This window comes from Sabethes cyaneus, chromosome 3 (assembly GCF_943734655.1).
Source record: "Sabethes cyaneus chromosome 3, idSabCyanKW18_F2, whole genome shotgun sequence".
Taxonomy (NCBI): Eukaryota; Metazoa; Arthropoda; class Insecta; order Diptera; family Culicidae; genus Sabethes; species Sabethes cyaneus.
This window is the reverse complement of record NC_071355.1, coordinates 17566437-17591905: the sequence shown is the minus strand read 5'-3', so window position 1 is coordinate 17591905 and position 25469 is coordinate 17566437. Positions and strand designations below refer to the sequence as shown.

Here is a 25469-nt window from a genome sequence, read left to right as displayed (position 1 = left end):
TATCACTCGGATTCTAAAAAAGTATATACAGTAGGATTTCGAATTTGCCATGATTCGATTTTGGCAATAAAAGTATCCGTTGTTGGCAACACAAAATATTTTACTTCCAAAAATACCCAGGTAACCAATAAGCATTAAAATAAGCAGTAGATCAGTCATTTATTAGCATCCCTGGCGTTTTATACTGCAGGTTGTTGTTTTTCAGCTTTTTGACTGCATAACTGTTGTAAATTGGCATGCACAATTCTATTTAAATTCTTCTTGTTGGTAACTAGCTGCAAAAAAGCATTGTCAGCACTATAAGAGGGCTAGCAGTAAAGTAGCCGCATATTTTGCCAAAATAGCATTTAAGTAGCATTTAAAGCAACTTAAATGCTTATCAGCTTGCTTTTAAATTGCATTGCAAATGCTTATTGGTTACCTGGGTATGCTTAAATATCAGTCAATTTCCGCATACATACTTTAAATGACGAAAAAGTTTTCGTATAAAGTTCGAAAACAGACACTGAGGAAGCCTGCAAGTCGTAGGCGAAATACGTATCTGTCGTGAATAAAATATACATAGTAGAATTAAATTGGATATGTTTTCTTCTTTTTTAATTTTCGACTTGTAACCGTCAACCGCATTCTAAAAAAGCATATATTGTAAGGGTTTTCATGCAAAATGCTAATCAATAGTCCGCCATCTTGGAATTCAAAATGGCGTCAAACATCGATTTTCGACTCCTAGCCGTCAACCGCATTCCAAAAAAGTATATATAGCAAGGGTTTTCATGCAAAATGCTAATCAATAGTCAACCGCATTCCAAAAAAGTATATATAGCAAGGGTTTTCATGCAAAATGCTAATCAATAGTCCGCCATCTTGGATTTCAAAATGGCGTCAAACATCGATTTTCGACTTCTAGCCGTCAACCGCATTCCAAAAAAGTATATATTGCAAGGGTTTTAATGCAAAATGCTAAATAATAGTCCGCCATATTGGACTTCAAAATGGCGTTAAATATCGATTTTCGACTTCTAGTCGTCACCCGCATTCTAAAAAAGTATATATTGCAAGGGTTATCACCCCATACTAAAAATATACATATTTACTAAATATAATCGCAGGCAAAAAATTGTCCGACAATAGATTATTTTTCTACGCGGCACATTGACTAAATTATGCAGGTTTTGATCATTGACGGCCGACTAACCGACTTATCAAGAGAAAGTACGGTCAAAATATTTTTCGTCACTGCTTTGATAGAAGGTGACTATTTTTCTCCAGAAATAGTCAGTCGGTTTTTTGTCGTTGATGGAGACGGCAGTACTTTGGTTTTCGTCGCTGACTATGGTGTTTTGACGGTGATGCTAGACAGCCCTGATTGGGACTAACCGGAAATGTTCCGGATTGAGTTATCGCTGTGGGAAATGGCCAGTATCGAACAGGAATAAATACTTATCATGCGACACATCAAATTATGCCAGAATTTAAAAACTAGATTAATCAAAGTCGTCAGAGTCCATTTATGGCAGTCAGTGTGGCACCGAATATCAGCCTTCCCTTCCCTTCTTCAGTGTATTAACATGCTCCCATTGACTCGGGAAACCATCCCAAAAAAATAAAATTAGTTCGACTAACCTGCTAGCCGTAATCAGATCTTGCAACTCGAAGCACTAAACATTGCATTCTATAGGTTCTATTACTTTTTGGGGCATAACTTACACTAAATACTGAGATTTCTGCCCAATTAAAATTCATCACTATATTTTCGCTTTTTCGCCGTCGATTTTTTCGGCCACTCGTGAAACTTAACTTGAAACACAGAAAACTTGAATTTACCACCCGAACAGTTATCTGGTAAGATATTATAATGATTTTGCCCAAACTGTTCACTTGAATTGATATGAAAATTTTTACTTCGACTCGATGGCAATTCCGAATCCGCGACCGTCGTTGTTGATACGTTACCAAGGAAACGGAAGTGATGCCATATTTACGTTGAGCATGAAATTAACCAATAATTTTCGCTATTGAATTAACGGTCGTAAAGTGTCGAAAATATATTTATAAAATTCTCTTATTGTAAAATTTCCCGTAAACAACATTTTATGTGATAGAATTACTGTCGGATCTAGTTCAACAGTAAAAATGGATACGCGATTTTACGTTTCATAATTGTTCATAACAGATTATTACCTACTAGGACTAGCAACTCAGCATAAACAAAATGATTGTGGAAACAAGTACTGAAAGCAGTAAAAAAGCAGCTGACCTTTGACGACCTTCACCTTAAATCACAATAGAATCCAATAACTAGATCAATGGAAGCCAAATCTGCTATCTAGGGTCAGATAGTCCCAATACAGCGTAAAACTCTCAAATGGTCGCAAATGGGCATATGTTACATACACTCGTTTCTCGATTTTCATGCTTCCGTATTTTCTCCTTTTCTTTCCATCTTTTGCTATCCAGGTTTTCCCTTCTTTGTTCCGTTTTTTTCTTTTCCTGTCCAGTGTGTCCTTATTATCTTTCTCGTTTTCCACGTTTTCTCTATCGTTTTTCTGTCTTTTCTCTCGTTTTTCTTCTTTTCTCTTTTGTTCACCCTAATTTTCTGTCCAATCTCCTCTTAGTTTTTAATTTTGTCTCCCGTTTTCTTCTACTCCTCTATTTTCTTTTTTTATATCTTTTTTATGAGTCAGATCAAATTAAAAACTGCGGACTTCTGAGTTACAGAAATTATTTTGTTTTATAGTTAATACTAGCTGACCCGACAAACTTCGTATTGCCACAAATTAACCTGTGTTGTACATAAATCATGAATCTCGGATGATCTTTGTCACTTCTCGAGTTTTGCAAGCCCCCCAGTGGGCGGCGCTTCCGACGGCGAGTCACCGGCAACACTCGCGACCGGCTCGTCCTGAATGATCTAGTGTTACTATAGATAGTTTTTGTGGTCTTGTTATTGATTAATGTTTTATGGAAGAGTCTCGAATTTCTCGAGTTGGATTCTGTTTTATTTGTATGAGAGTCCATATCCCCCTACCACAGGGGTGAGAGGTCTCTAACTATCATAAAATAAATTCAAGAATCAAAAATCTCCTACATGCTAAATTTGGTTCCATTTGCTTGATTAGTACTCAAATTATAAGGAAATTTGCATTTCATTTGTATGGGAGCCCACCCTCTTAAAAGGGAAAGGGGTCGTAATACACCACAGAAAAAAAATTCTGCCATCTAAAACTCTCACATGCCAAATTTGGTTCCATTTGCTTGATTAGTTCTAAAGTTATGAGCAAATTTGTATCTCGTTTGAATGGGAGCCCCCCCCCCCCTCCTAAAAAGGTAAGAAGTCCTAATTCATCATGGGAAAAACGGTTGCCTCCAAAAACACCCACATGCCAAATATGGTTCCATTTGCTTGATTAGTTCTCGAATTATGAGGAAATTTGTATTTCATTTGTGTAGAAGCCCCCCCTCTTGAAGTGTGGAAGGATCCAAATGCACCGTAGAAAATATTTTTGCCTCCAAAAACCTCCACATGCCGAATTTGATTCTATTTGCTTGATTAGTTCTCGAGTTATGGGGCAATTTGTATTTCATTTGTATTGGAGCCCCCCCTCCTAATGTGGGAAGAGGTCCTAATTCATCACAGAAAAAATTCTTGCCTCCAAAAACACCTACACGCCAAATTTGGTTCCATTTGCTGGATTAGTTCTCGAGTTATGAGGAAATTTGTATTTCGTTTGTATAGGACCCCCCCTCCTAAAGTGGGGAGGGGTCCCAATTCATCATTGAAAAAAAAATTGTCTCCAAAAACACACACATGCCAAATTTGGTTCAATTCGCTTGATTAGTTCTCGAGTTATGAGGAAATTTGTATTTCATTTGTACAGGAGCCCCTCCTCCTAAAGTGGGGAGGGGTCCTAATTCACCATAGAAAATTTTCTTGCTCTCGAAAACCTTCACATGCCAAATTTGGTTGCATTTGCTTGATTAGTTCTCGAGTTATGAGGAAATTTGTATTTCATTTGTACAGGAGCCCCCCCTCTTAGAGTGGGGAGGGGTCCTAATTCACCGTAGAAAATTTTCTTGCCCTCGAAAACCTTCACATGCCAAAGTTGGCTCCATTTGCTTGATTAGTTCTCGAGTTATGAGGAAATTTGTATGGAAGCCCCCCCTCTTAAAGGGGAGAGGAGTTACAATTCCCCTTATAAAGAGGGAGGGGTCTCAATTTACCATAGAATAAATTCTTGTCACCAAAAACACCCACATGCCAAATTTGGTTCTATTTGCTTGATTAGTTCTCGAGTTATGAGGAAATTTGTATTTCATTTGTATAGGAGCCCCCCCTCCTAAAGTGGGGAGAGGTTCTTATTCATCATAAAAAACATTCTTGCCTCCAAAAACACCTACATGCCAAATTTGGTTCCATTTGCTGGATTAGCTCTCGAGTTATAAGGAAATTTGTATTTCGTTTGTATAGGAGCCCCCCCCCCCTCTTAAAGTGGGGAGGGGTCCCAGTTCATCATAGAAAAAAATTTTGTCTTCAAAAACACACACATGCCAAATTTGGTTCCATTTGCTTGATTAGTTCTCGAGTTATGAGGAAATTGGTATTTCATTTGTACAGGAGCCCCCCCTCTTAAAGTGAGGAGGGGTCCTAATTCAACATAGAAAATTTTCTTGCCCTCGAAAACCTTCACATGCCAAATTTGGTTCCATTTGCTTGATTAGTTCTCGAGTTATGAGGAAATTTGTATGGAAACCCCCCCTCTTAAAGGGGAGAGGAGTTATAATTCCCCTTATAAAGAGGGGAGGGGTCTCAAATTACCCTAGAATAAATTCTTGTCACCGAAAACACCCACATGCCAAATTTGGTTCTATTTGCTTGATTAGTTCTCGAGTTATGCAGAAATTTGTGTTTCATTTGTATGGGAGCCCCCCTTCTTAGTGGGGGGAGGGGTCTCTAACCATCACTAAAACCTTTCCTGGCCCCAAAAACCTCTACATGCAAATTTTCACGCCGATTGGTTCAGTAGTTTTTGATTCTATAAGGAACACAGGACAGACAGACAGACAGACAGACAGACAGACAGACAGACAGACAGACAGACAGAAATCCTTCTTTATAGGTATAGATTAAAAAGGGCACGCTAGTGATGGTAAGTCTACCATCTCAACCTCGATCGTAACAACATGCAGAACGAATGCGAAAACATTTCGTCGGTTACGGTTACGGTGGCTTTCAAGCAGCACCAGTTTAAAATGGTCATTTAATTTGGTCACCTTCCATATATATTATACCCAATTTCGTCTCACATGACTTTTGAAGGTTACCTCGTTATGCCTGTATCCGGGGCACTTGATTCGATGGAAAGGCTCGACCAGCCAACCAGCCAACCAGCCAGAAGGTCTTGCCCAGATTGCCATTTTCAATAATCGTAATTCAACTGCAGAATTCTTCAACCGACGACGTGTCGTCGGTGACACTGAAGCGCAGGCACAGAGTATGGAAGCTGCCGGTACGGTGGGTGGGCGACTGTTACGTGTACTTGTCACCTGCACTTCTGGTTAACTACCGCAAAAATTGTGTTATTCGTGCTTATGTTCCGCTTTGTGGATCGAGAAAAACCGCATTGCATGCGACTGGCGGCGCGGTGCAATAAAAAAACAACTTGATTTCTCGCTCTTTCCGCGCTTTTCGTGGTGAACTGGTCGATTGTTAACTGCTGCTTTGCTTAGGTTTACGGATTACTGCAGGTTGAGTCCACTATCGAACGGTCTACCCTAGTCGACTGCTTGCGTCGATAGTAAAAGTACCGAATTAATGCTAAATTTGTTTATTTGCATGGCCGGAGCGGAGCACCCGCCGCTCTGCGGCTTGAATGAAGCGATCCGTCCCGTCGTCACGGTGTACGTCGTCGACTTATGCTGCCGTGGGGCCACCGAGGGAGGATGGGTGGTTTTGCTACGAATTTTCTCGCGCCGCAACAACCCGATCTTCGCCCTGTGCGCACTAATGTTACCGTTGATGATGCATTGATCGTGATCACAATGATGCCGATGATGAGATGAGAATGATGATGTTGATGATGATGATGCTACCTAGCTGTCGCTGTCGCCGTTTGCCTGTCGGTTTGGTGCAGCGCTGCTGCTGCTGCTGCCGTTCGTTGGTTCGTTGGATGGTGGTGCAGTCTGGGTAGCATCTTCGGTTTTCGCTCGCTCGCTCGCTCGCAGGTTCGACGCGGAGACGGAGGGTGTCCGGCAATGCGATCGCGGTGAGTGGGTATGATCCCTGCTTGCTGTACGCGATGGCTCGCGCTTGGAGACCGCCGATGGACCCCAAATCAACCCCAAGAGCATCAGCAATGATCATTTGAACGGTGTATAAATATCATTTGCAATCCAAAAATGAGCAACAGTCTTAATTGTGCATTGTTCCAGCCAAGTACACAGCAGCAGTGCAAGCGGCAGCAGACAGCAGCAGCAGCAGCAGCAGACGGCCGAAGCAGCAGAACCTTTGGAATTGTTCTTGTGGTTCAACTCAAATCGGACACGAGAAAGGAGAATGAAAGTGTTTGTAGTGTTAAGTGTGCTAGCGGTGGCCGTATCGGCTCGTCCCGAACCCCCAGCCGGCGGCGGTTATCCGTCCTACTCGCCACCGTCGTTCAGCTCCGCCGGAGATCTCGGATCGTATTCTGCTAGTCAATCTCAAGGTGCGTGTTGTTTGGTGTGAGAAAAAAGAAACTGGAAAAAAATACTGGAACAGTTCTACAGTCTGTTCTAAAGATTGTTGAATGTGTCCGTGGAAAATCTGGGATCCAAGAAATAGGAAGAGTTTTGTGTACGTTGAGAGATACGATACGTTGAAAACGATTAAAAAATCTATATTGGCATTTTGAGAAAGTGAAAAATTTAGTGTTGGAGAATTTCCGCGTACGAAAAGTGGTTGAAAATTGGTTTTTTGAGAACCTAAAGAACAATGATGATGTAGTATTATAATCAGAAATTGGAAATATTAATAACTGATATTTAAAAACTAAATATGAACTAACTTTTTTTCCTAAAAAAGTTTTTGTTCAGGCTACAAAAGGTTTAACGGGAAATTATTTAGCCCACTTTTGGAAGCAATTTTGGGCCCAAAAGCGGGGTTCTGTTTATAAAAATGTATTCACTACATTCTTCGTGCCAATCTGAACACAGCGAATATATTTTCATGAACAGAATTTTTGTTTCAAACAAAAAAACTGCTTTTGAAATTGGCAGAATCGATGACGACTAACTTCACCTTAATGTTTTACCAGCTATTCGCAATTAAACAGATGAATTATTTCGAAAAGATTGTACTAAATTAGTACCTACAGTGGATTTGACACCGGAATTGATTTTTAGAACAAACATTTTTATGATTCTGGGGACTTGAATCAAACTTTAGGAATCACCACGAATCACTAACATGTTCGATTATTATGGTAAACAAACATCAAGCGTTGCCAAGGTAACACGCTTTCGTGATATTTGACGTGAATTGTGTATTTTCAAGGCCGGCGCTAGCCAATTTGTCGCTACACGCAGATCTTCAAAATGGCGCCCCTAGCATTTAGTCGTAAGAATAAAGGAGATTTATTCGGATAGATATTGCATTTATAACATTGTCAAACTGCCAAGTTAGCTCAATGGTACGATGTTGGTCTAATAAACCAGTCGTCGTATGTTCAAATTTCTGCTGGGAGAGGCTATAAGAATCAATAGGATTGTAGCACTAGCCCCGGAATTGTCCTATACTCTAACAGCTGGCTGCTAAATCTCTCTTATAAAAATCAGAAGTACATCTTACAATTTCAAAAATGTTTCAATAAAATTGGTGTCAGAGTTAAAGCCTTCTACTTTAAATTTCAGAGTAGAATCGGTTCGTCATCTGCTTTACAAAAAAAAAGTTTTATTTTTCAGCAGCGGACAACATTTATGTAATCTGATCAGAGTAAAAAGGAAATCTTTGACTGTTTTTCGAACCCATTTTTTAAATTTTGCAACTTGGTCCTGTCTGATTTAACACCGACCAATTGACGGTTTCTTAAAACCCATTATCAGAATGATAAATCTTCAAAAACAAAAAAGTTCAGAATTTCTGTTGCTTCAGAAACTTCGTCCTCATATCATCATGCAGCTTAATCGAAAGATGAATCTGCTGGATACTGATTTTGAAGAGATTCAAAAATCTCCGAAAATTGTCTAAATTTAATAGCGTCAATAAGACTTTACCACCAAGTTTATCTGACTGTTTTAATTGTTAAGTTTTGTTGCAAATAGGTTATCAAGAGAATAATCAAGGTTGTAATTTTGTAGCACTGCAACATTAATTTTTTTGGCAGAGTGCAAACGGAAAGCAAAGAATAGTGTAGGCGTATGAACCATGAACTGCAGGCACTACTTAAAGATAGATAAGTATGGTGGACTGGCCACGTCGCAAGAATGCCGGACGACTTTGCAATGAAATTTATTCTCTTCAAGCCATTCCGGCTCTATGCTGCTAAAGAAGAAGAAGTGAGGTTTTATATTAACCACTTGTTTATTTAATGCTCCAGTTTATTCTAATGTAACCGCAATGGCGCCCCCTCAAAGTGGCGCTCCAAGCAACTGCTTGTTTTGCTTAAGGGAAGTACCGGCCCTGATTTTGATTTTACGTCGTTCTGAAAAAAGGATTGAGTTTGGTACAGTGTGACACTTGTTCGCATAATATAAAAAGTAAAAAAAAAATACAAAAGAGTACCACAATTTCAAATAAATGATGTACCAAATCCGTATATTTTTACTACGTGGTTATTCTTAGTGGAGATAAAATAGTATAAAAAACCTAAGCAGCGCAATTTTAGCACTTCTAGTTGCCTCAACTTATATATAACCAAAAATAGTCATATATCGGTCGCCACAACTACTTTGTAACAAGAACTGTGTTAGTAGTGAAGTTTGTTGTCTGTAGCATTATGAAAAGCTAAGAATTTTGATGCTTAAAACGCGAAACCCCGTGATTATCACACCAAAAAGTTCTAGTACACCAATAAGATCATGCCCCTTTTAATGAAAACAGAATTCATATGGTGAGAACATAATTTCGTGTCCAAAAAATCTTCGTAAAACTATATTCGCATCTGATAAAAAAAATCGTGCCATTTAAAAGCATTCATAGGCTTATTTCTACCACAAAAGTTGTTATTACGAATGGGCCGTATTTTGTACGAGAGCACATTCGTAGCACATTTCGCACCAGATCGCATTTCATGCACGGTTTGATGTCTGAGATCGGTTACGAAGAGATCGGATTGCAAAGATTGTATGTAAAACAAAACATACTTCTGCAATTATGACCTGCATAACATGCAGTCGTCGTAGTTCGGTGTTGACTGCGTCATCAGCTGTTTTTACGATAATATGACATAGGAGCTCAACTTCGATTCCCGATCGTGTTAGCTTTGTTTTCGGAGAAAAAGGAAATTTTGCTATTTCCGATAGGTGTCGATATTATACTACTTTTGTCATGAGCACTGATACCATTCGTATAATGCACGAATCTTGTTTAGAATACATTGATTCGACCAAATGCACCCTCGTTTATATATACGAAACATTTGATTTTACGAATCTACTTCGTGGTTGAAAACAACAAGAGAATTCGTAAAACAAACGTTCATTTTCGCACTATAAATCATGGTATATTCTTAGGGCAAGGTAGCACGCTTACGCAATATTTAATATAAAACGTGAATTTAGAATTAAATCTTGTCAAAATTTGATATTTGACAAAGTTTGATCAATCAAATAGGCTCGATCATAACTATAGTAACAAGCCTAGTTGATCAAAAGTCAACATTCATAGCATAGCATAGCAAACAGGGTCGACATCTTTCCTCTACCGATAGTCAGCGAAGTAAGTCGCGCAGCGTCAACAAGTAATTCAAGTAATATTCGAAACCCATAAATGGCGATCCTGCCAGGAGCTATTTTATTGAATATGCGAGACGCAAATTCCGGCATCAATTAAAGCGGGTCAAAAAGATCAACAGATAACGATGTGCCGTTGGTAATTCAATACGCTACACAATGGTCCAAAATCGCAAATGAGCAAACATTAGCAATTGGGCTTTTCAAGGATGGCGTCATTGGCGAAGTTTATTGATAAAATATAGAGCATTTTTCTACACTATGAAGGTGACCGTGAATCCACTTGAGGTTACAAACTTTTGTTTTACTTCAAAAAAATCTTCTTAAAAGTTGTAGAATACACTAAAATAAGCAACTTTGCCAAATATAGTGAATATCTATCTCTTGCGGTTGCGGTATATAACGGATTGTGAAAAAAGAGGACTTAAAATCAATAATGATCGATAACTTTGTAAACGATTTTTTCATTGCTTTTGAGAGTTCTACAAAGTTTTTCGATATGTCAAAATACTCATTTTCTCTTAAGACTGTTTGTCGCTAGGACGAATATTTAATGAGTTATGCAAATCTAAACCTATAAAAATGGATTTCTGTCTGTCTGTCTGTCTGTCGGGATGTTCCTTATAGAATCGAAAACTACTGAACCAATCGGCGTGAAAATTGCATGTAGAGGTTTTTGTGGACAGGGAAGGTTCTTATGATGGTTAGATTCTCCTCCCCCACTAAGAGGAGGGGCTCCCATACAAATGAAACTCAAATTTCTGCATAACTCGAGAACTAATCAAGCAAATGGAACAAAATTTGGCATGTGAGTGTTTTTGGAGGCAAGATTTTTTTCTATTGAGACGAATTGAGACCCCTCCCTTCTTTAGAAGGGGAATTATGACTCCGGGGGGTATGCAGCCCCCCGTAGACATCACCTCTATGTAGGTTTATTTATTTTCCTAGATCTACTGACCTCTATTACTTTCCTTCAGTTGGGTCACCCTGCGAAATGCTAATTTCTACGAAAAGATTTTCCGTGAAATGGTACATCCCGCGTAAGGTTTTTCGCGAAATGGTATTCTGCGAAACTCTATATTCCGCGAAATGGTTTGTAATAATGGCGAATATTTAAATCCGCTTTATTTTATCAGGCTCAGCAATGGGGGGAGTTGTTTCCTACTTTACTGTGCGGAAAATTTGTATACTAAAACACCCATCAACTCCTCAGAAACTTGCAAAACTCGAGATTGTGATAAAGATCATCCGAGACTCAGGATTTATGTACAACACAGTTTAATTTGTGACAATCAATATCAATTCAAGTAAATATCAATTCAAGTGCCAGTTTGTCCGTACGTTTCGAGTTACTTACTGGCTTTCACTCATCATCTGCGGACAAAATTTTACGACTTTACGCTATACACTCCTTCTCTTTAGTATATAGTGTAGTGTATAGTGTAAAGTCGCAAAATTTTGCGAAGATGATGAGTGAAAGCCAGTAAGTAACTCGAAACGTACGGACAAATGGGCACTGAAATTGCTAGTTATTTTCGCCGAAAACCGTCGATCACAAAAAGCAAACAATTTGAAATGCGGTGATCAACTTAATGTAACGATAGATTATTGAATAATTTTATTAATTAATATTAAAAAGTTAAATAATTTCATGAAAAGATGATGATTACCAAATATTAAACAAATTGTGATAAAAAGATTTTTTTATGTTCAAACATTTAATTCAAAGAGTTAGATCACTTACCAAGTAACAATTCTAAAACCACTTGGATTTAATTGAATTTTGTGAAGGTTTTATAGCAGTATTAATCATTATCTTTGGTTTTATCATGGTATTGCACAATACCAAGATGATACAAGTCAAGAACTAGTTATAGCTAGCTACAAAACCACAATTAAACGGTTAATAAAGCAAATTCATTGTGGTTGCTTTTATTACCACGATAAAACTAGTTGGGTGCGCCACATCTCTTTTAAACTTACCATGCGTGGAGTGTAGCAATACATTAAAGCTAGTTATACTGCAATAAATTTGTTAGTTTTCTAGAGCTATTAAATCGGTAACACCCCGACCAGTCAGTTTTATTGCTGCTAATATGAAGCAAATCATGTTATTTATGCGAGGCCATATTCTAGTATTTTTTTTTAGCTCGCAAGCGAAAATTCATCAAAGCAAAGTGTGTTGCAGAAAGAAAGTTATTATCAATCGGTTTTCATGTCACAGAGAGCGACTGAAATGATTTTGCTGGCAGTTGAGGTTGAGATTAAGTGTTCAAAAATTGCAAAATTTTATCCACCTATCATACCAATGTGCACGATACAATTTAAAGCGCATATGCTGCACAACCATGCTGCCGCTACTCGCATAACAGTCCCATTTCCAATGCAGTTTTCTATATAAATGGGACTAAAATGCGAGTAGCGGCAGTATGGAGGCTGCTGAAGAACAAAATTTAATTTTATAAAAATGTGAGCTAATTTTCTCAGCAGTTAAGAAAAATAATTATTTGGAAAAAGTTTTTTCAAAATTCATGGTGACGGAAAACTTCAAAGTAATTTTGATTAAATTTTTATGACGTTTTTTACAATCGACGGAGGGAACGGTAGAAGAAAGTAATAAAACAAAAGTGTTGATAGTATCTCAGGGGAGAGAAGGTTTGAAGAGAAAGAGCGTAAACTTAGATAAGAGAGGATAATTGAAACAACGCTTATTAAGTTTGTATAACGTTCCACTTTCCCCAAGCTGGAAGATATCGGGGGCATATCGAAGCCATCTGGGCATGCAATTCGCTGTTTGGTAAAACAGTGGTAAAGAGGCATTTGCCGCTTTTGCAACTCAAAACTTTCAGCGCCCATCGCCCAACTGCCCATCGAGCTGTTGCGTCTTCTCAGTATGGAAACTCAATTCCAAGAAGGTCATTGGTTTTATTAACCATACAGTACCTAATGGGGGCAAAGTCTCACAATGTTCCAGCTCAACTTCTTTAATGGGTATGAACAATTCGTAGGCAATCGGGGCCAGCTATTAAAAGACAAGTCTTTAAAACTTGGTTTTTTGAATCCAATGTCCAGCTGGCATACAAAAAAACCGTATTCGAAATGCCCTTCGTATGTCTTTTTACTATGTAATTCAGTATTGAACTTCAAATAGATCATATACATTGTGCAGCATGTTGTCATTGCTGGTTTTGAACAACAGAGTACGGCTTTTGTGAATAAATGAAAAACTTTGAACATTATAATCGAACCGGTAATCGATGACTGCTGTGGACATTGTTATAGTTCACAACGTAATGGTTTATAGCAACATTCGTGAAAGCATAAAAGTTTATGGGTTTTAAAATATGGTGCTACTGCACAATTTGCCCGGTTTGGTGTAAAAGAGCTTTGCATTGTCTGGCGAACACAATACTGCAAGCCGATTTAATGTATTATCATCTTGTAGCAAATGCAAGCAACCAATCATCAAACAAGATCATAAACAAGTCGTATTGCTAAAAAGTGCCAGTTCAATTACGATAACAATATTGCAAAATAGGTACGGTATAATGTGATTGCAATCAAAATTAAATGCCAAATTACCGAAGCAAATAGGCACGGCCTTGAGCAAATCATGAAACAAGTTTGATAGTGAAATGACATTTCGTAATTTCGAATGCACTACCGAAGGATTTGCTTCTCGGGTAATGTTAGTTGATTGCCCTAAAGTGAATAATAAAAATTTTATCTTTCTTTGAAATTCGAGTGTTGCGCGTAAAACCGTACAAATTTAAAACTCCTACAGTATAAAACAATAGTATTCAATAGGCTAATGACAGAGAAATTTCGTTTCTCTCAATGAGAAGAACACAAATTTATTGTTGGTGTAAATGTGAATTTTACTCATACCGACAGCTAGAGAATTTTCTTTTGCTAATACTTACGATATTTCCACTGTGGGTTAGAATTTGCAAGTACACTCCATAATCCCTAAAATAAGATGAAATAAAATAAAGATACTAGAAAAAATGTTGATAATGCGGCTCAATATCATTTGTTAAAAAGTCATAAGAAAGGCAACAAAAGGTCTGGAATGCTGATATGAGCATTGATAATTTCAGTACAGACTATTTTTTACGCTAAATCCTTTTTACGACGTGATATTTAATTTCACATTCTGTAGTGAAGACTTTAAAAAACTGAGTTAATAGGTTTTCTTGCCTCTCACTACTCAGTTCTTAATACTCCTTTCACGCTACTGACTTCTCGCCATTCATTTCTCAGAAACACCATTGATTTAATTTCCAGCCGATAAAAGATTAATTACTACTCACTTCTTACTACTTACTTATCATTACTCGGTTCTATCACTCATTTTTCCCTCTTAATTTCTCACTATTCACTTCTTACTTTTCGTTACTCACTTATCGCTACTTACTTTTCAATAATCACTTTCACCTGCCACTTTTCACTATTTAATTCTTTCTATTCACTAGTCACTGATGAATAAAATTTCTCCAATTCACTTGGTTTTTGGTTACCGGCCTCCTATTCTTCGGACTTGGACCGTGTACTTTCCGATTCTGTACAGATCCCGGTCCACGTTGGTCTAATCATTTTGCTTACTACGCCTCTGGTCGTGTTGTTTCAATAAGATTCGAAGCAAACACCATCTTTGCAGGGTGGTTGTCTGGCATTCTAGCAACATGGCCGGCTCAGCGGATCCCTTCCAGCTTTAGACACCTCTCGAATACTGGGTTTGCCCTAGAGCTGTGGGAGTTCATTGGTTTATCCTTCGCCAGCTTATAGGCCACCAAAGATCGTTCTCAGCACTCGTTTCACGAAAACTCCGAGCATTCACTGATGGTTTTCCTCAAGCATTGTTCACGTTTCTTGTCCGTACAGAACTACTGGTCTCAGTAGCGTCTTATACAGGGTACACTGTGTACCCTGTGGGGGCTTAGTCTGTTAGTTGACCGTAATTGCTTGTGAAGCCAATAGTAAACATGACTTTCAGCTGATTCTGCGGCTGGTGCCATTGCACAGTAGTTTGAAAGCTCAGAATCGTGAACTTTTTTAATAACTCTTTTCATAGTGTTTTTTTTCAATATGGCGTCTCCGGAAGAATTTCTGTCCATCAATAGATCTCAAAGCAAATTAAATGATACTCAAAGAGACAAATGACTTAACATGCTTTAAGATCAATTTTGAATATACTTTCGCTTTAATTATATCTCGGTTGACAGTTTTTGTAACTTTTTAATCTTTAGCAGTATGAAACATGGCTAATGTTTACCTAAATTTAACTCGCTCTTTATAGAAGATACGTGTTTAGTTTCTTCAGCAAAAGTGTGGGCTTTTAAGAGATGCAATTGTTTATAGAACATTATTCTTCCCTAAATCACATAGTTTTGAAGCTACAGGTAAAAAACAGATTTTTAGGGGTCCGTCATGGAAGACGCTTAATATCTCAAAAACTGTGATACTTAGAGGAATAATGTTTTCAGCAAAAAACTTCATAATTAGATTATCTACAACTTTTTTGAACGTACTGTAGCTCTATATCATCAAATTAGAAAGCTAAATTTTGCAGCACCACCTGTGTTTGAGTTCCGGACTAATACTAACCACCAGTCGTTGCGTCTATTGATGTGCAGAAATTCTTCCGAATACGCCATATTGAAAAAAAAACACTATGAAAAGAGTTATTAAAAAAGTTCACGATTCTGAGCATTCAAACCACTGACTGTGCATTGTCCGCCGTTACCAGTGAGATTCGTCAACTAGCTCAAAGTCAAATTTATCAAACCTTCAATCTCTCTGTGCGGTTCGAATGAACTCGACAATTCACACGAAATCCGAACACAGCACTGTGTACCAACCACCGTAGGTTGAGACAGTTTGATCAGCTTCCTGCGGAAGCTGTGCTCGTCCATGATTTTCCATAGCTCTTTAGTGGTCAATGGTATCATATGCAGCTTTGAAGTCCAGAAGCAAATGGCACGTGGGAACTCTGTATTATCAACCTTTTTGAAACGGATAGGATCGAATAGTCGGTAGTCTTTGTAGGTGTAGAAAATACTTAGTTCTAAGGTATCGTTCGTTCACGAGCATGTAGGTTCAGTAAAACTCAGAGTAGCGGGCCAGTCAATAAAAAAATCCTTACGAATGTGGTTTGAACATTCGTACGTTTTCTTTCAATTCTTCCGAGCCAAATTTGTTGATAGGGTTACCAGATCACGGCACCGAATTCCAAAATTGACCATACCAGTCAATAGTATAATAACCGAAGGTAGTACGGGTCACGGAACTTCTTTGCGGTTTTAAAAATAAACCGAAGGTGCTTAGTATAGTGGACCTGCTTATAATGCATCTGGAAGGACAGTGGCGCAATCAAGGACGACCCCAAGATTACGAGTATGATAAACACATTGTAACAAATGTTTTGCCTTGTCGTAGCTAAAAGTAACAGAATAATTTTTACGGTGGCTTTGCCATCAAAGCACTCCGATGGACTGACGGCAAGAGCATCAATCTTCAAATTTTTTCAGCTCTTGGCGTTGACAGGGCTTCTACCGATCCAGGTTTTCTACAGCAGTCAGACCCACCGTTCATTCAATTTCGTAGCGTCCGTTTTGTGCTGGAGTGTGCCGGAATGCTGCTATCATTAACAAAAATAGAAAAAAAGCGTTGGTCTAAGGTTACTACCCTGTGGTACGCCAAATAAGTTTCGAAATGCATCGGAAAACTCGGACCAGATCTTCATACTCAGCCTATGGTGTGTTAAATACGAGTGCAGTCACTTACAGAAGGGAATGGAAAGAAATAGTTCCTCAAGGTGTAACCAAGAAGCACTAAGATATTTTAATTTATTAGCCCGGCATTTTTGCGATTAATAAACTATTAAAATTAAAAATCGATTTAAAAGTCTCAAATCAAATTTTAAGCCCAATTCAGGTAAAAATTCAATTTCCAGTCCTATTTCATGTCCAATTTTAAACACTGGCAGGTGTCCCACCTTCTATAACAAAGTCCGGAACTGTCATTGCAGTAGCTAGATAAGAAAATTAATTGCGTTAAAATAGATTCTACTTCCAATCAAATGTTAATTTCGAATCCAATTTAAGTCAATTTTCAAGTATTTGGAGTTTAAATTCAAGTCAATTGTCAAGTTCAATTTCAAGTCCAATTTCAATGTCCCATGTGAAAGCCAATTTCTAGTCTAGTTCAAGTTCAATTTCCAGCCCAATTTCATGTCCGATTCCCAGTCTAATTTCCAATCAACTTTCAAGTGCAAGTTCAAGGTCCAATTTAGGTCTGATTTCATGTCCAATTTAATGTCCCATTTTATGTCCAATTCCGAGTTTAGTTTAGTTACAATTTCATCTCCGCTATCAGGTCCAATTTCTGGTGCCAGTTTTAAGGCCATTTTCTAGTTTATTTGCGTTTCTTTTTCACCACGGATTTTAAGTTCAACATCAAGTGCATTTTCAAGTTCCATTGCGGTCCAATTGCATGTTTAATTGCAAGCCTAACGTTCAATTAAAATTTAGGTTATTTTCAAAGTGCGATTTAAGTGCGATTTCATGACCAATAATTCATTTTAAATCGAATTGAGAGCCTAATTTAACTCCAATTTCATCTCCGATTTCAAGTTCAGTTTAAGTCTAATTTTAAGTCCAATGTAATATCCGATTTTAAGTCTTTTCTAATCTTATTCTAATCATCCATCTAATTTAAATCCATTTTCAACTTCGATTTAAAGTTCAATACCAAGACTAATTTGAAGTGCGATTTCAAGTCCAATTTTAAGTACAGTTTGAAGTTCAATTGTGGTCCAATTTTAAGCCCAATTTAAAGTCCCATTTTAAAACCAATCCCAGATCGAATTTATTTGTAATTTCAGCTCCAATTTAAAGTCCAGTTTTAAGCCCAATTTGAGCTCAACATCTAGTTTAATTTAATTTCAATTTATGTTTGACTCAAAATCAAATTGCGACTTCCAAATCAGGTCCAGTTTTTAGAGTAATTCTGATCCAAATTTAAACAAAACTTCAAGTCCGATTTCAAATTCAATAATTATCTAATGTTTATTCACGTTTAATTTTAAGTTTGATTTCAAATCCAAATTAAATTTCACGGTTGGGCCCAGACTGCAGCACACATCCCGTCTTGTCTATAAAATTTGATGTAAAATAGTCCTGATCGTGAAGCTCCGAACTTTGCAGTTATTAACCTAATCGACCGAAACTTTTGCAATGAATTAATTAGTAACGTAAAAAAGATCCATTATCCTACGATTACTTGGTAATTTTCCGTTCAAAACTTGCTTTTAAAAGGTCGGTGCCTCGCCTTTTGTTTAGGTCTGGGCACGCCAGTGATTTCAAGTCCAATTTCAAACCCAACTTAGAGTGTAATTTTAAAATCAGTTCAAGGCTCAGCTTAGAGTTCAGTGTGAAGTCAAGCTCCAAGAAGTCCAAATTCATATCCGGTTTCATGCAAATATCAAGTGCAGTTTCAAGCAAAATTTCAAGATTAATTTTAAGTTGAATTTCAAGTCCAATATTGAAGTCAATTTCGAGTTCAATTTTATTGTAACATTCATGTAATGTGCAATTTCAGCTCCAGTTTAAACTCTTGTAGCGACCCTATCCTCTACCGAACCCAATTTAGAAATTTGGCTTGGATCCGGAAGATTAGATCTCGGCCAATTCATGGCAAATTAAAGGTAGCCGCGTTGGTCACAAAGTAGTACGCCAGCACTGGCATACAACAGTTAAACATTTACAAGAATGCGCGGCCCCGTTTCACCAGTGGTGCGCGCAGGCAAAGCAATATTAAACAAAGTATTAATTGAATTGCTTCTTCTGCATGCCTGTGGTCGTACGAATTAAACATAGGAATTTTGCTTGGCCTGCGAAAACGACCCATAGCTGTTCGAGAGTTAACCGCTTAGGTGATGAAGGATTGTTCGCCAGACCGGAGGAACTCAGGCGCGGTATGGGATTTGATGATGGCTAGAACAGGGTAAAGCGATTCTCGAACAAAAAGTTGGCTCAGGGCAAGAAAATATGTGAGAAAAATTTCCCTATTTCGAGAGGTTATGTTAAAACTTACTGATTAAACATAATAATCGATCCTCGACTGGACCTACTGCGAAGTCTGTCGATAAAGAAGGATCAACTCTTAAAGAAGTTTATACCCAAGTTTTTGCTTTTTGTCCAGTTTCATGTCGGACATCAATTCACATTTAAAGTCCAAAATCAAGTCCAATTTTGAGTTCAATTTGAGTGAAAATTTTCTGTTTAATTTACAATTAGGTTTCATGGGCCAAATTTAAGTCCAGTTTCATGTCCCAGTTTAAGTCCAAATCTAGGTTCAAATGTATATCCAAACTATCATCTAATGTTAAGTCTAATTTAAAATCTAGATTCAAGCCCACTTCGGTGCCCATAGCTGGGACACTTATCCCGTCTTTTCAATTAATGAAAATTAATGTAAAATACTGCTCATGGTATAACCCGGAGTTTATTTTTTTGAACTTGGAACATGGGAAGGCTTCAGCAAGAAGATTTCACATAAATTTTCGAACAGTCAATTCAACAATCGAATCGAAGAAAAAATTGAAATCATGTTAAAGTGCCTTACTGTAGAAAATATAACCTCACTTTTTTGACAGTTCAAGAAATTGCATTGCTTGAGCTAAAAGTATTCAGTTGCCATCCAACTTTTTTGTTTGACCAACCATGCTCATCCCGTTCTTCTGTTCTCTCTTCCTCTTCCCCCCAGGAGGCGGTGGTGGTGGCTACAACTACCAGCCCGCGACGCAGATCGTCCAGAAGCACATCTACGTGCACATACCGCCGCCGGAGAAGGAGGAACCGAGCTACCCGCGGGTGGTGCAATCCGGTGCACCCCAGAAGCACTACAAAATCATCTTCATCAAGGCCCCGACGCCGCCGCAACCGAAGGCCCCGATAATCCCACCGCCACCCCAGAACGAAGAGAAGACGCTGGTCTACGTGCTGCACAAGAAGCCAGAGGAACCGGAGGAGATCATCCTGCCAACGCCGCCACCAACCAAGCCCAGCAAACCGGAAGTCTACTTCATCAAGTACAAGACCCAGAAGGAGAAGAAGCCCGAATACGGACCGCCCAAGCAGGAGTACGGAGCTCCGTCGGGAGGATCCGGTCCCTACTAGGCAACAACCTGCGGTGGCTGGTGGCATCCTGTCTGTTGACACTACTCAGGCTGCCATACGCATGACGCCGCCTACTGCAAGTCCGATCCGGTGCGAATGTGCGAGCGAGAGAGCGAGATTAAATTCAATTCCTTGTTTCGTTTCGTTATTAGTCTGTAAGAAATAAAAATACTGATCGAAGCTGCGGACGTTTTGGTTTCAGCAAAACCGTCCCGCAGTTTCCGCGCTTCTACTTATGTTGTATATAGGACTCAGCGACTCCTATGCAAAAGCATCTGTCCTTAGCGAGCCATAGTCGAATCATCTTAATATGTTATTTATTACGTTAATACAAACAAGAAAGCATATCTAGTTGAAGTAAAAAAAACTAACGGTGACAAATTTACGAAAAAAAATCCAACACAGCTTTTTTTTCTTCTTTCAAATCGAAATCCTCAACCATCATCCTTGGGGCAGCGGAAAAGGCTGCAGTCCGTTCCGTCCATTGCTTTTATACGTGGGGCCGAGTAAATTACCCTAATAAAACCGGCTAATACCGCTGGGGCCTTCGACAATATATGACCTACTATTGCTTTTACGCCTAATGAGAACCGTAACTGTAATAGCAGTGCACTTCAAGGATGATGATGAATTCGCCATAATTACCGTATCAATCACGCACCTAGTGACCCAATGTTGAATTCTGAAATTACTTTGCGCCGCAATCAAAAGCCATACAGCAACAAGTGTACCATTATATGGATCGGTCAATGAGATGAGTAAATAGCTCTAAACGAAACGCCATCAGCGGCCATGCATTGCGAACTGTTCATTAATATCAATTATTTGTTTATTGCCTTGCTGCGGCCGGTGTTTGGGGCCACTTGTCTTGCGCGCCGGTCGGTACCGGCCAATTGGCTCTCGGTGGTGGCTCGACTGATGAAATTATGGAACATTTTTATTGCTTCGTTAAATTAATTACGGTGATTGATTTTTTTTTGTGTGAAGTTCGATTACTGAATCAATGCAGCTCAATCTATGAGAGGTGCATTGCTTTCGATGGTGCTACGAATAGTTTGGTGTGGAATAAGTTTTGAATTCAGTGAATTCAATTACTGATCACCACTAGTGGCACTGAGGCCATGACAGAACGTGGGAACCGCCGGATATCAACATATAGCAGAGTTGTTCCGTGTATTGTCATAAAAGTTCAGTTTGACCCATGATTTTCACGGCAACCAAAATGCAGGAAAATCTTTTATTTTATTCATATTTATTAGCTCCATCTGTTTGGATACAAGTAAGTGGGCGGAACATCGTTATTAGAAGGTTGACCTCCACAGATAACCTTATTTAGCTAGTGGAGTTCCCATTTGGGGATCCAGATGTCCAACCAGTCAGTCGAAGGAAACAGTTAATGAGGACCTGCACTTTTCGCGTTGTCTCCGTCGATACACAGCATGTCTTACAGGGGCCCAATGGAACGGATTTGACTTTCAAATTGTAAGATCGTGTTTTGATCGGAAAGGTGATCAGGTTTGAGCGGCAAAGGGCTAAACATGTCTATGGAATGGCACATTGATAAAAGGTTTTTGATACATAAATCAGAAGGTGAAATGGAAATACAGATTTATTGTTTAATAATCAGTTATTAACGGCTAGGTCATTAGAATGCACCAAATGCCCAAAATTTACCTCTCACCGCTCATTAATATGTTCCCATAGTTTAATCACATTAGCCCAAAAACTAATAGTTAGAGAGTAACTAGATCGAATGCATATAACTAGCCCGGATGTCACAAACGACACTTAAATCACCCAAATACTCAAGCGATTTGATCAACCAGCGCCCGTAATTCCATGTCGAAAAGTGCTTACGAGTTTGTTGACATTTAGTGTACTTCTTCCTTTTTGGTTTATTTGTTTTCATACCTACGATTTTTTTATCAGATTTAAATTAGTCAGAAATTTATAACAAACCACTTATCAATATTTAAAATTAAGCTTGGTTATTTGACGCCATTACCGTTTCGCTGTTTTTGCTGTGTGTGGTGATGCCGATAAGAATCAATTGAAATCTGATAGGATTTCCTCCTCTTTTGAAAATTTTAACGGGTGGCAACTAAAATTTTAGAATTTTTTCACGGCCCTTATGCTCAACAACAAACGAGCTCAGAGAGAAATGAGAGTATGCATGTGTTAGCTCTCTCTCTCACACTCTCTCTCTCCTCTTTTTGTTAATATTTTTTATTTTGTTTATGCTTGCCCAGTTTTGCTAAAAATGGCGTCCAAACAAGAAGCATTTCGGGAGCGCGTTGTACACTTCTACGAACTGCAACAGAAATCTCGGCAGAAAGTATACGGTACAACATTTAAAAAGCGAATATGTTGCGGCTTCGACTGTTTACCATATCCTAAAATGCCCAACAACTATTCGCAAGCAAGGTAGTGGAAGACCAGCTAAAATTATGGACGCAGAAGGACATCGTTCTCTTTCACGTTTCTTCACGACGAATGTTTGAAGAAAATTTTGATTCCGTTTCTACAAAAACATCATGCAGATGGACAAAACGTGTTTTGGCCGGATAGAGCATCATCGCATTACGCCAAAAAACACAATTGTTCTTGAATACCCATTCGATCCCATTTTTACCCAAAAACGACGACCCGAAAAATCTGTCTCAGTGCGCCCAATCGAAGATTTCTTCGGGATTTTAAGTTCCTTGGTGAACAAAAATAACTGGAGAGCCGAATTGCAAGCAGTTGATTGGTAGAATCAAGAGATGCATTCGCCAAGTTGACATGATGGCCGTACAACGCTCCTGTTTCGTCGTCAAACGAAAGCTTCGCTGAACAGCCGATTACGGACCGTATTCAAATGTACACTATTTTTTTTTCAACAATGGATAATGTATCTTTAATTTCGGTAAATCAGACCTTCTGCATGTATCTTTGTCTTTTTTTGACAGCTTGAGAAATAAATTCCAAAATTTTAGTTGCCACCCGTTACTCTTTGGACAGCGGATATGGAGGTGCCCAGAAACTGATGAGCAGATCCTTGTCTCGCTAGGCTGTCAGCAAGCTCATTGCCAGATGGCTATAATTGCTGTCTTGACAGCACAGTCCAGTTCAGTTTATGATCCAGTAAAATACCCAGACGTTTAACTTCATTGCTGAAGCTTAGTCTGACGCCATTCAGTGTAGGGGGAGTAAGAGTATGTCTCCTGCGCCTAGTAAATGGTATCACGACTGTTTTGGAGCGGTTTATATTAAGCCCCTGTTGTAAACATCACGAAATAGTGGTGTTTAGAGCTCCTTACATACGACTAGACAGCACTGTGTTAAATTTACCTCTGACAATATAAGTACTACGTCGTCGGCGTATGCAACGGTCTCATAACCATACTGTTTTCACCAAGTGACCAAAGCAAGGGGAGAGAACTTCTCCTTGAGGACATCCTTTGATCGCTGAGTTTGTGATCGACGTATTTTCCAATGATGCTGTGATTTCCCTGCTTGACAGCATTGCTTGAATCCAGCTCATTGTCGGCAGTTTCTTCATTGAGGAGAGCCGTATTAATTGAAACGAAGGATGTGTTGTCGAAAGCGCCTTCAATGTCAAGAAAAGCACAAAATGCCGTCTCTTGGTATTGAAGCGATTTTTTAATCAGCGTCACTGGGCAATGAAGAGCGGTTTCCGTAGATTTACCGCGTTGGTAAGCATGTTGATTGCCATGCAGAGGGAATTCTTTAAAAACTCATTACGAATGTGATTATCCGTGATTTTTTCCATCAACTTGAGAAGCGTTAATGTCAGACTAATTGGTCTGTAAGCTTTTCGCATGGTTTTATCTCTTTTGCCTGCCTTAAGTACGAACATCATCCTGACCTTTCGCCAGCTTGCCGGGACATGTCCCAACGTAATGCTGGCAGGAAAGAGGTTGATGAACTCAAACCTTATAATCTCGTCCGCTTTTTGTAAAAAGATGGGTAGTATGCCATTCGGACCTGGAGACTTCACTGGTTCAAAGCAGCTGAGTGCCCAATTGATTGAAGCCTTCGTAAATAGTCGACGTGCAAGTAGAACCGCGTCGTTCGACACATTGCCACCCTTATTCTGCGAGTCACATGACTCAATACGACAATTGTCACTTAGGTGACTCGCCACGGTGAGTCGAGTCACCTAAGTGACAATCGTGTCGCCTAGGTAAGAAACCCTTGTCACCTAAGTGACAAGGCGAGTCACCTAGGTGACAATTGTCACCTGATTCGCGGTGACTGCAACATAGTCACGTCACTCGCCTCGCAGAATAAGGGTATGCGTGATGACTCAACTTGCTGCTGTGCGCCGACGTCGCTTCCAGAGGACACTGTCGAACCAGGGAAATGCGTGTTCATAAGAATCTCGTTTTCATAGTAGTAACAGTGAGACTTCCATCCTCTTTTCTCAATTGCCCTAGGCCATTGTTATGGTCCTTGGCTAACGCTTTTTGCAGTCGCGCCGCTTCAGGCAGAGTCTCCTTTTGGCTTTGTGAAGCTCTGCTTTGCATTTGGTGAGAGATGCGCTTGAGACCAATACGAGATGACGTTGGTGCCCCAACATCGTCTGGTCGCGTCTCCGGATCGAGAAGATAATCCGCTCGACTTTCCACACTCCCTTTTAGCGAACTTAGTATTAGTGAAGAGACTGAAGGTCCTCCGTACAGCGAGTCGCTGTCGGGGTAGAAAGTTTCTTGCAGATCTTCATCCTTTGTTGCATTAATTGCGCTCAATTCCGAAGAATTGCGACCATACGCATTTATGAGCCGGACGGCACGCTAAAGTCGAATAAATCCTCCACTCTGCAGGTACGTACGCTGGAGGCCAACGGTTCGTTAAATCCAAACGGCGTTCGATGAAAGCTGAGCTGAAGCAAACCAGTAGATCGAAGGGTTGCCTGGCACGGAAGTTCAGCTGCGATAGAATTCTCGGGCTGTCGATTTCACCATTAATCACCTTAGCTACAAAAATCACTTACTCGATCTTTCTGCATCGTTCAAGAGTGTCAATGCCAAGAAGGTGGCAGCGGTCGGGATACAGAGGCAAATTCACTGCATCACGCCTAGATAGATCTCGTAGTGCGAACCGGATAAACCGTTTTTGTACCCGTTCAATTCTCAAGTTCCATACAAGTTGCTGAGGACACCACACTAAACTAGCATAGCGGACGCACCAGTGAACAATATAAGGCCTTTAGGCAATAAGGATCGTTGAAATTCCGGACAATTTTCGAGATAAAGCCGAGCTGACGTGTTGCCTTAGTGATGACATTTGTGCGATGTAAATTAAAGGAGAGTTTGGCATCCAGCAAAACACCTAGGTCGCTGACGTGATCTACTCTTGCTA

At 39.3% G+C, this 25469-nt stretch overlaps 1 protein-coding gene across 1 annotated transcript; it reads left to right on the top strand.

Moving 5' to 3' along the window:
* Positions 1–6553: 6553 nt before the first annotated feature.
* Positions 6554–20180, top strand: LOC128743774 (uncharacterized). The gene is made up of 2 exons (XM_053840436.1): positions 6554–6701; positions 19693–20180. Exons 1-2 carry the CDS (start codon positions 6554–6556, stop codon positions 20103–20105), a joined length of 561 nt encoding a protein of 186 aa, XP_053696411.1. The 3' UTR covers positions 20106–20180.
* Positions 20181–25469: the final 5289 nt, after the last annotated feature.

What these genes read in the sequence shown, in the direction of transcription:
- LOC128743774 (XM_053840436.1), top strand. Translation starts at nt 6,554, where the DNA reads ATGAAAGTGTTTGTAGTGTTAAGTGTGCTAGCGGTGGCCGTATCGGCT. An exon ending in TTCTGCTAGTCAATCTCAAG is followed by an intron (nt 6,702 to 19,692) that starts GTGCGTGTTGTT and finishes TCTTCCCCCCAG; the next exon opens with GAGGCGGTGGTGGTGGCTAC.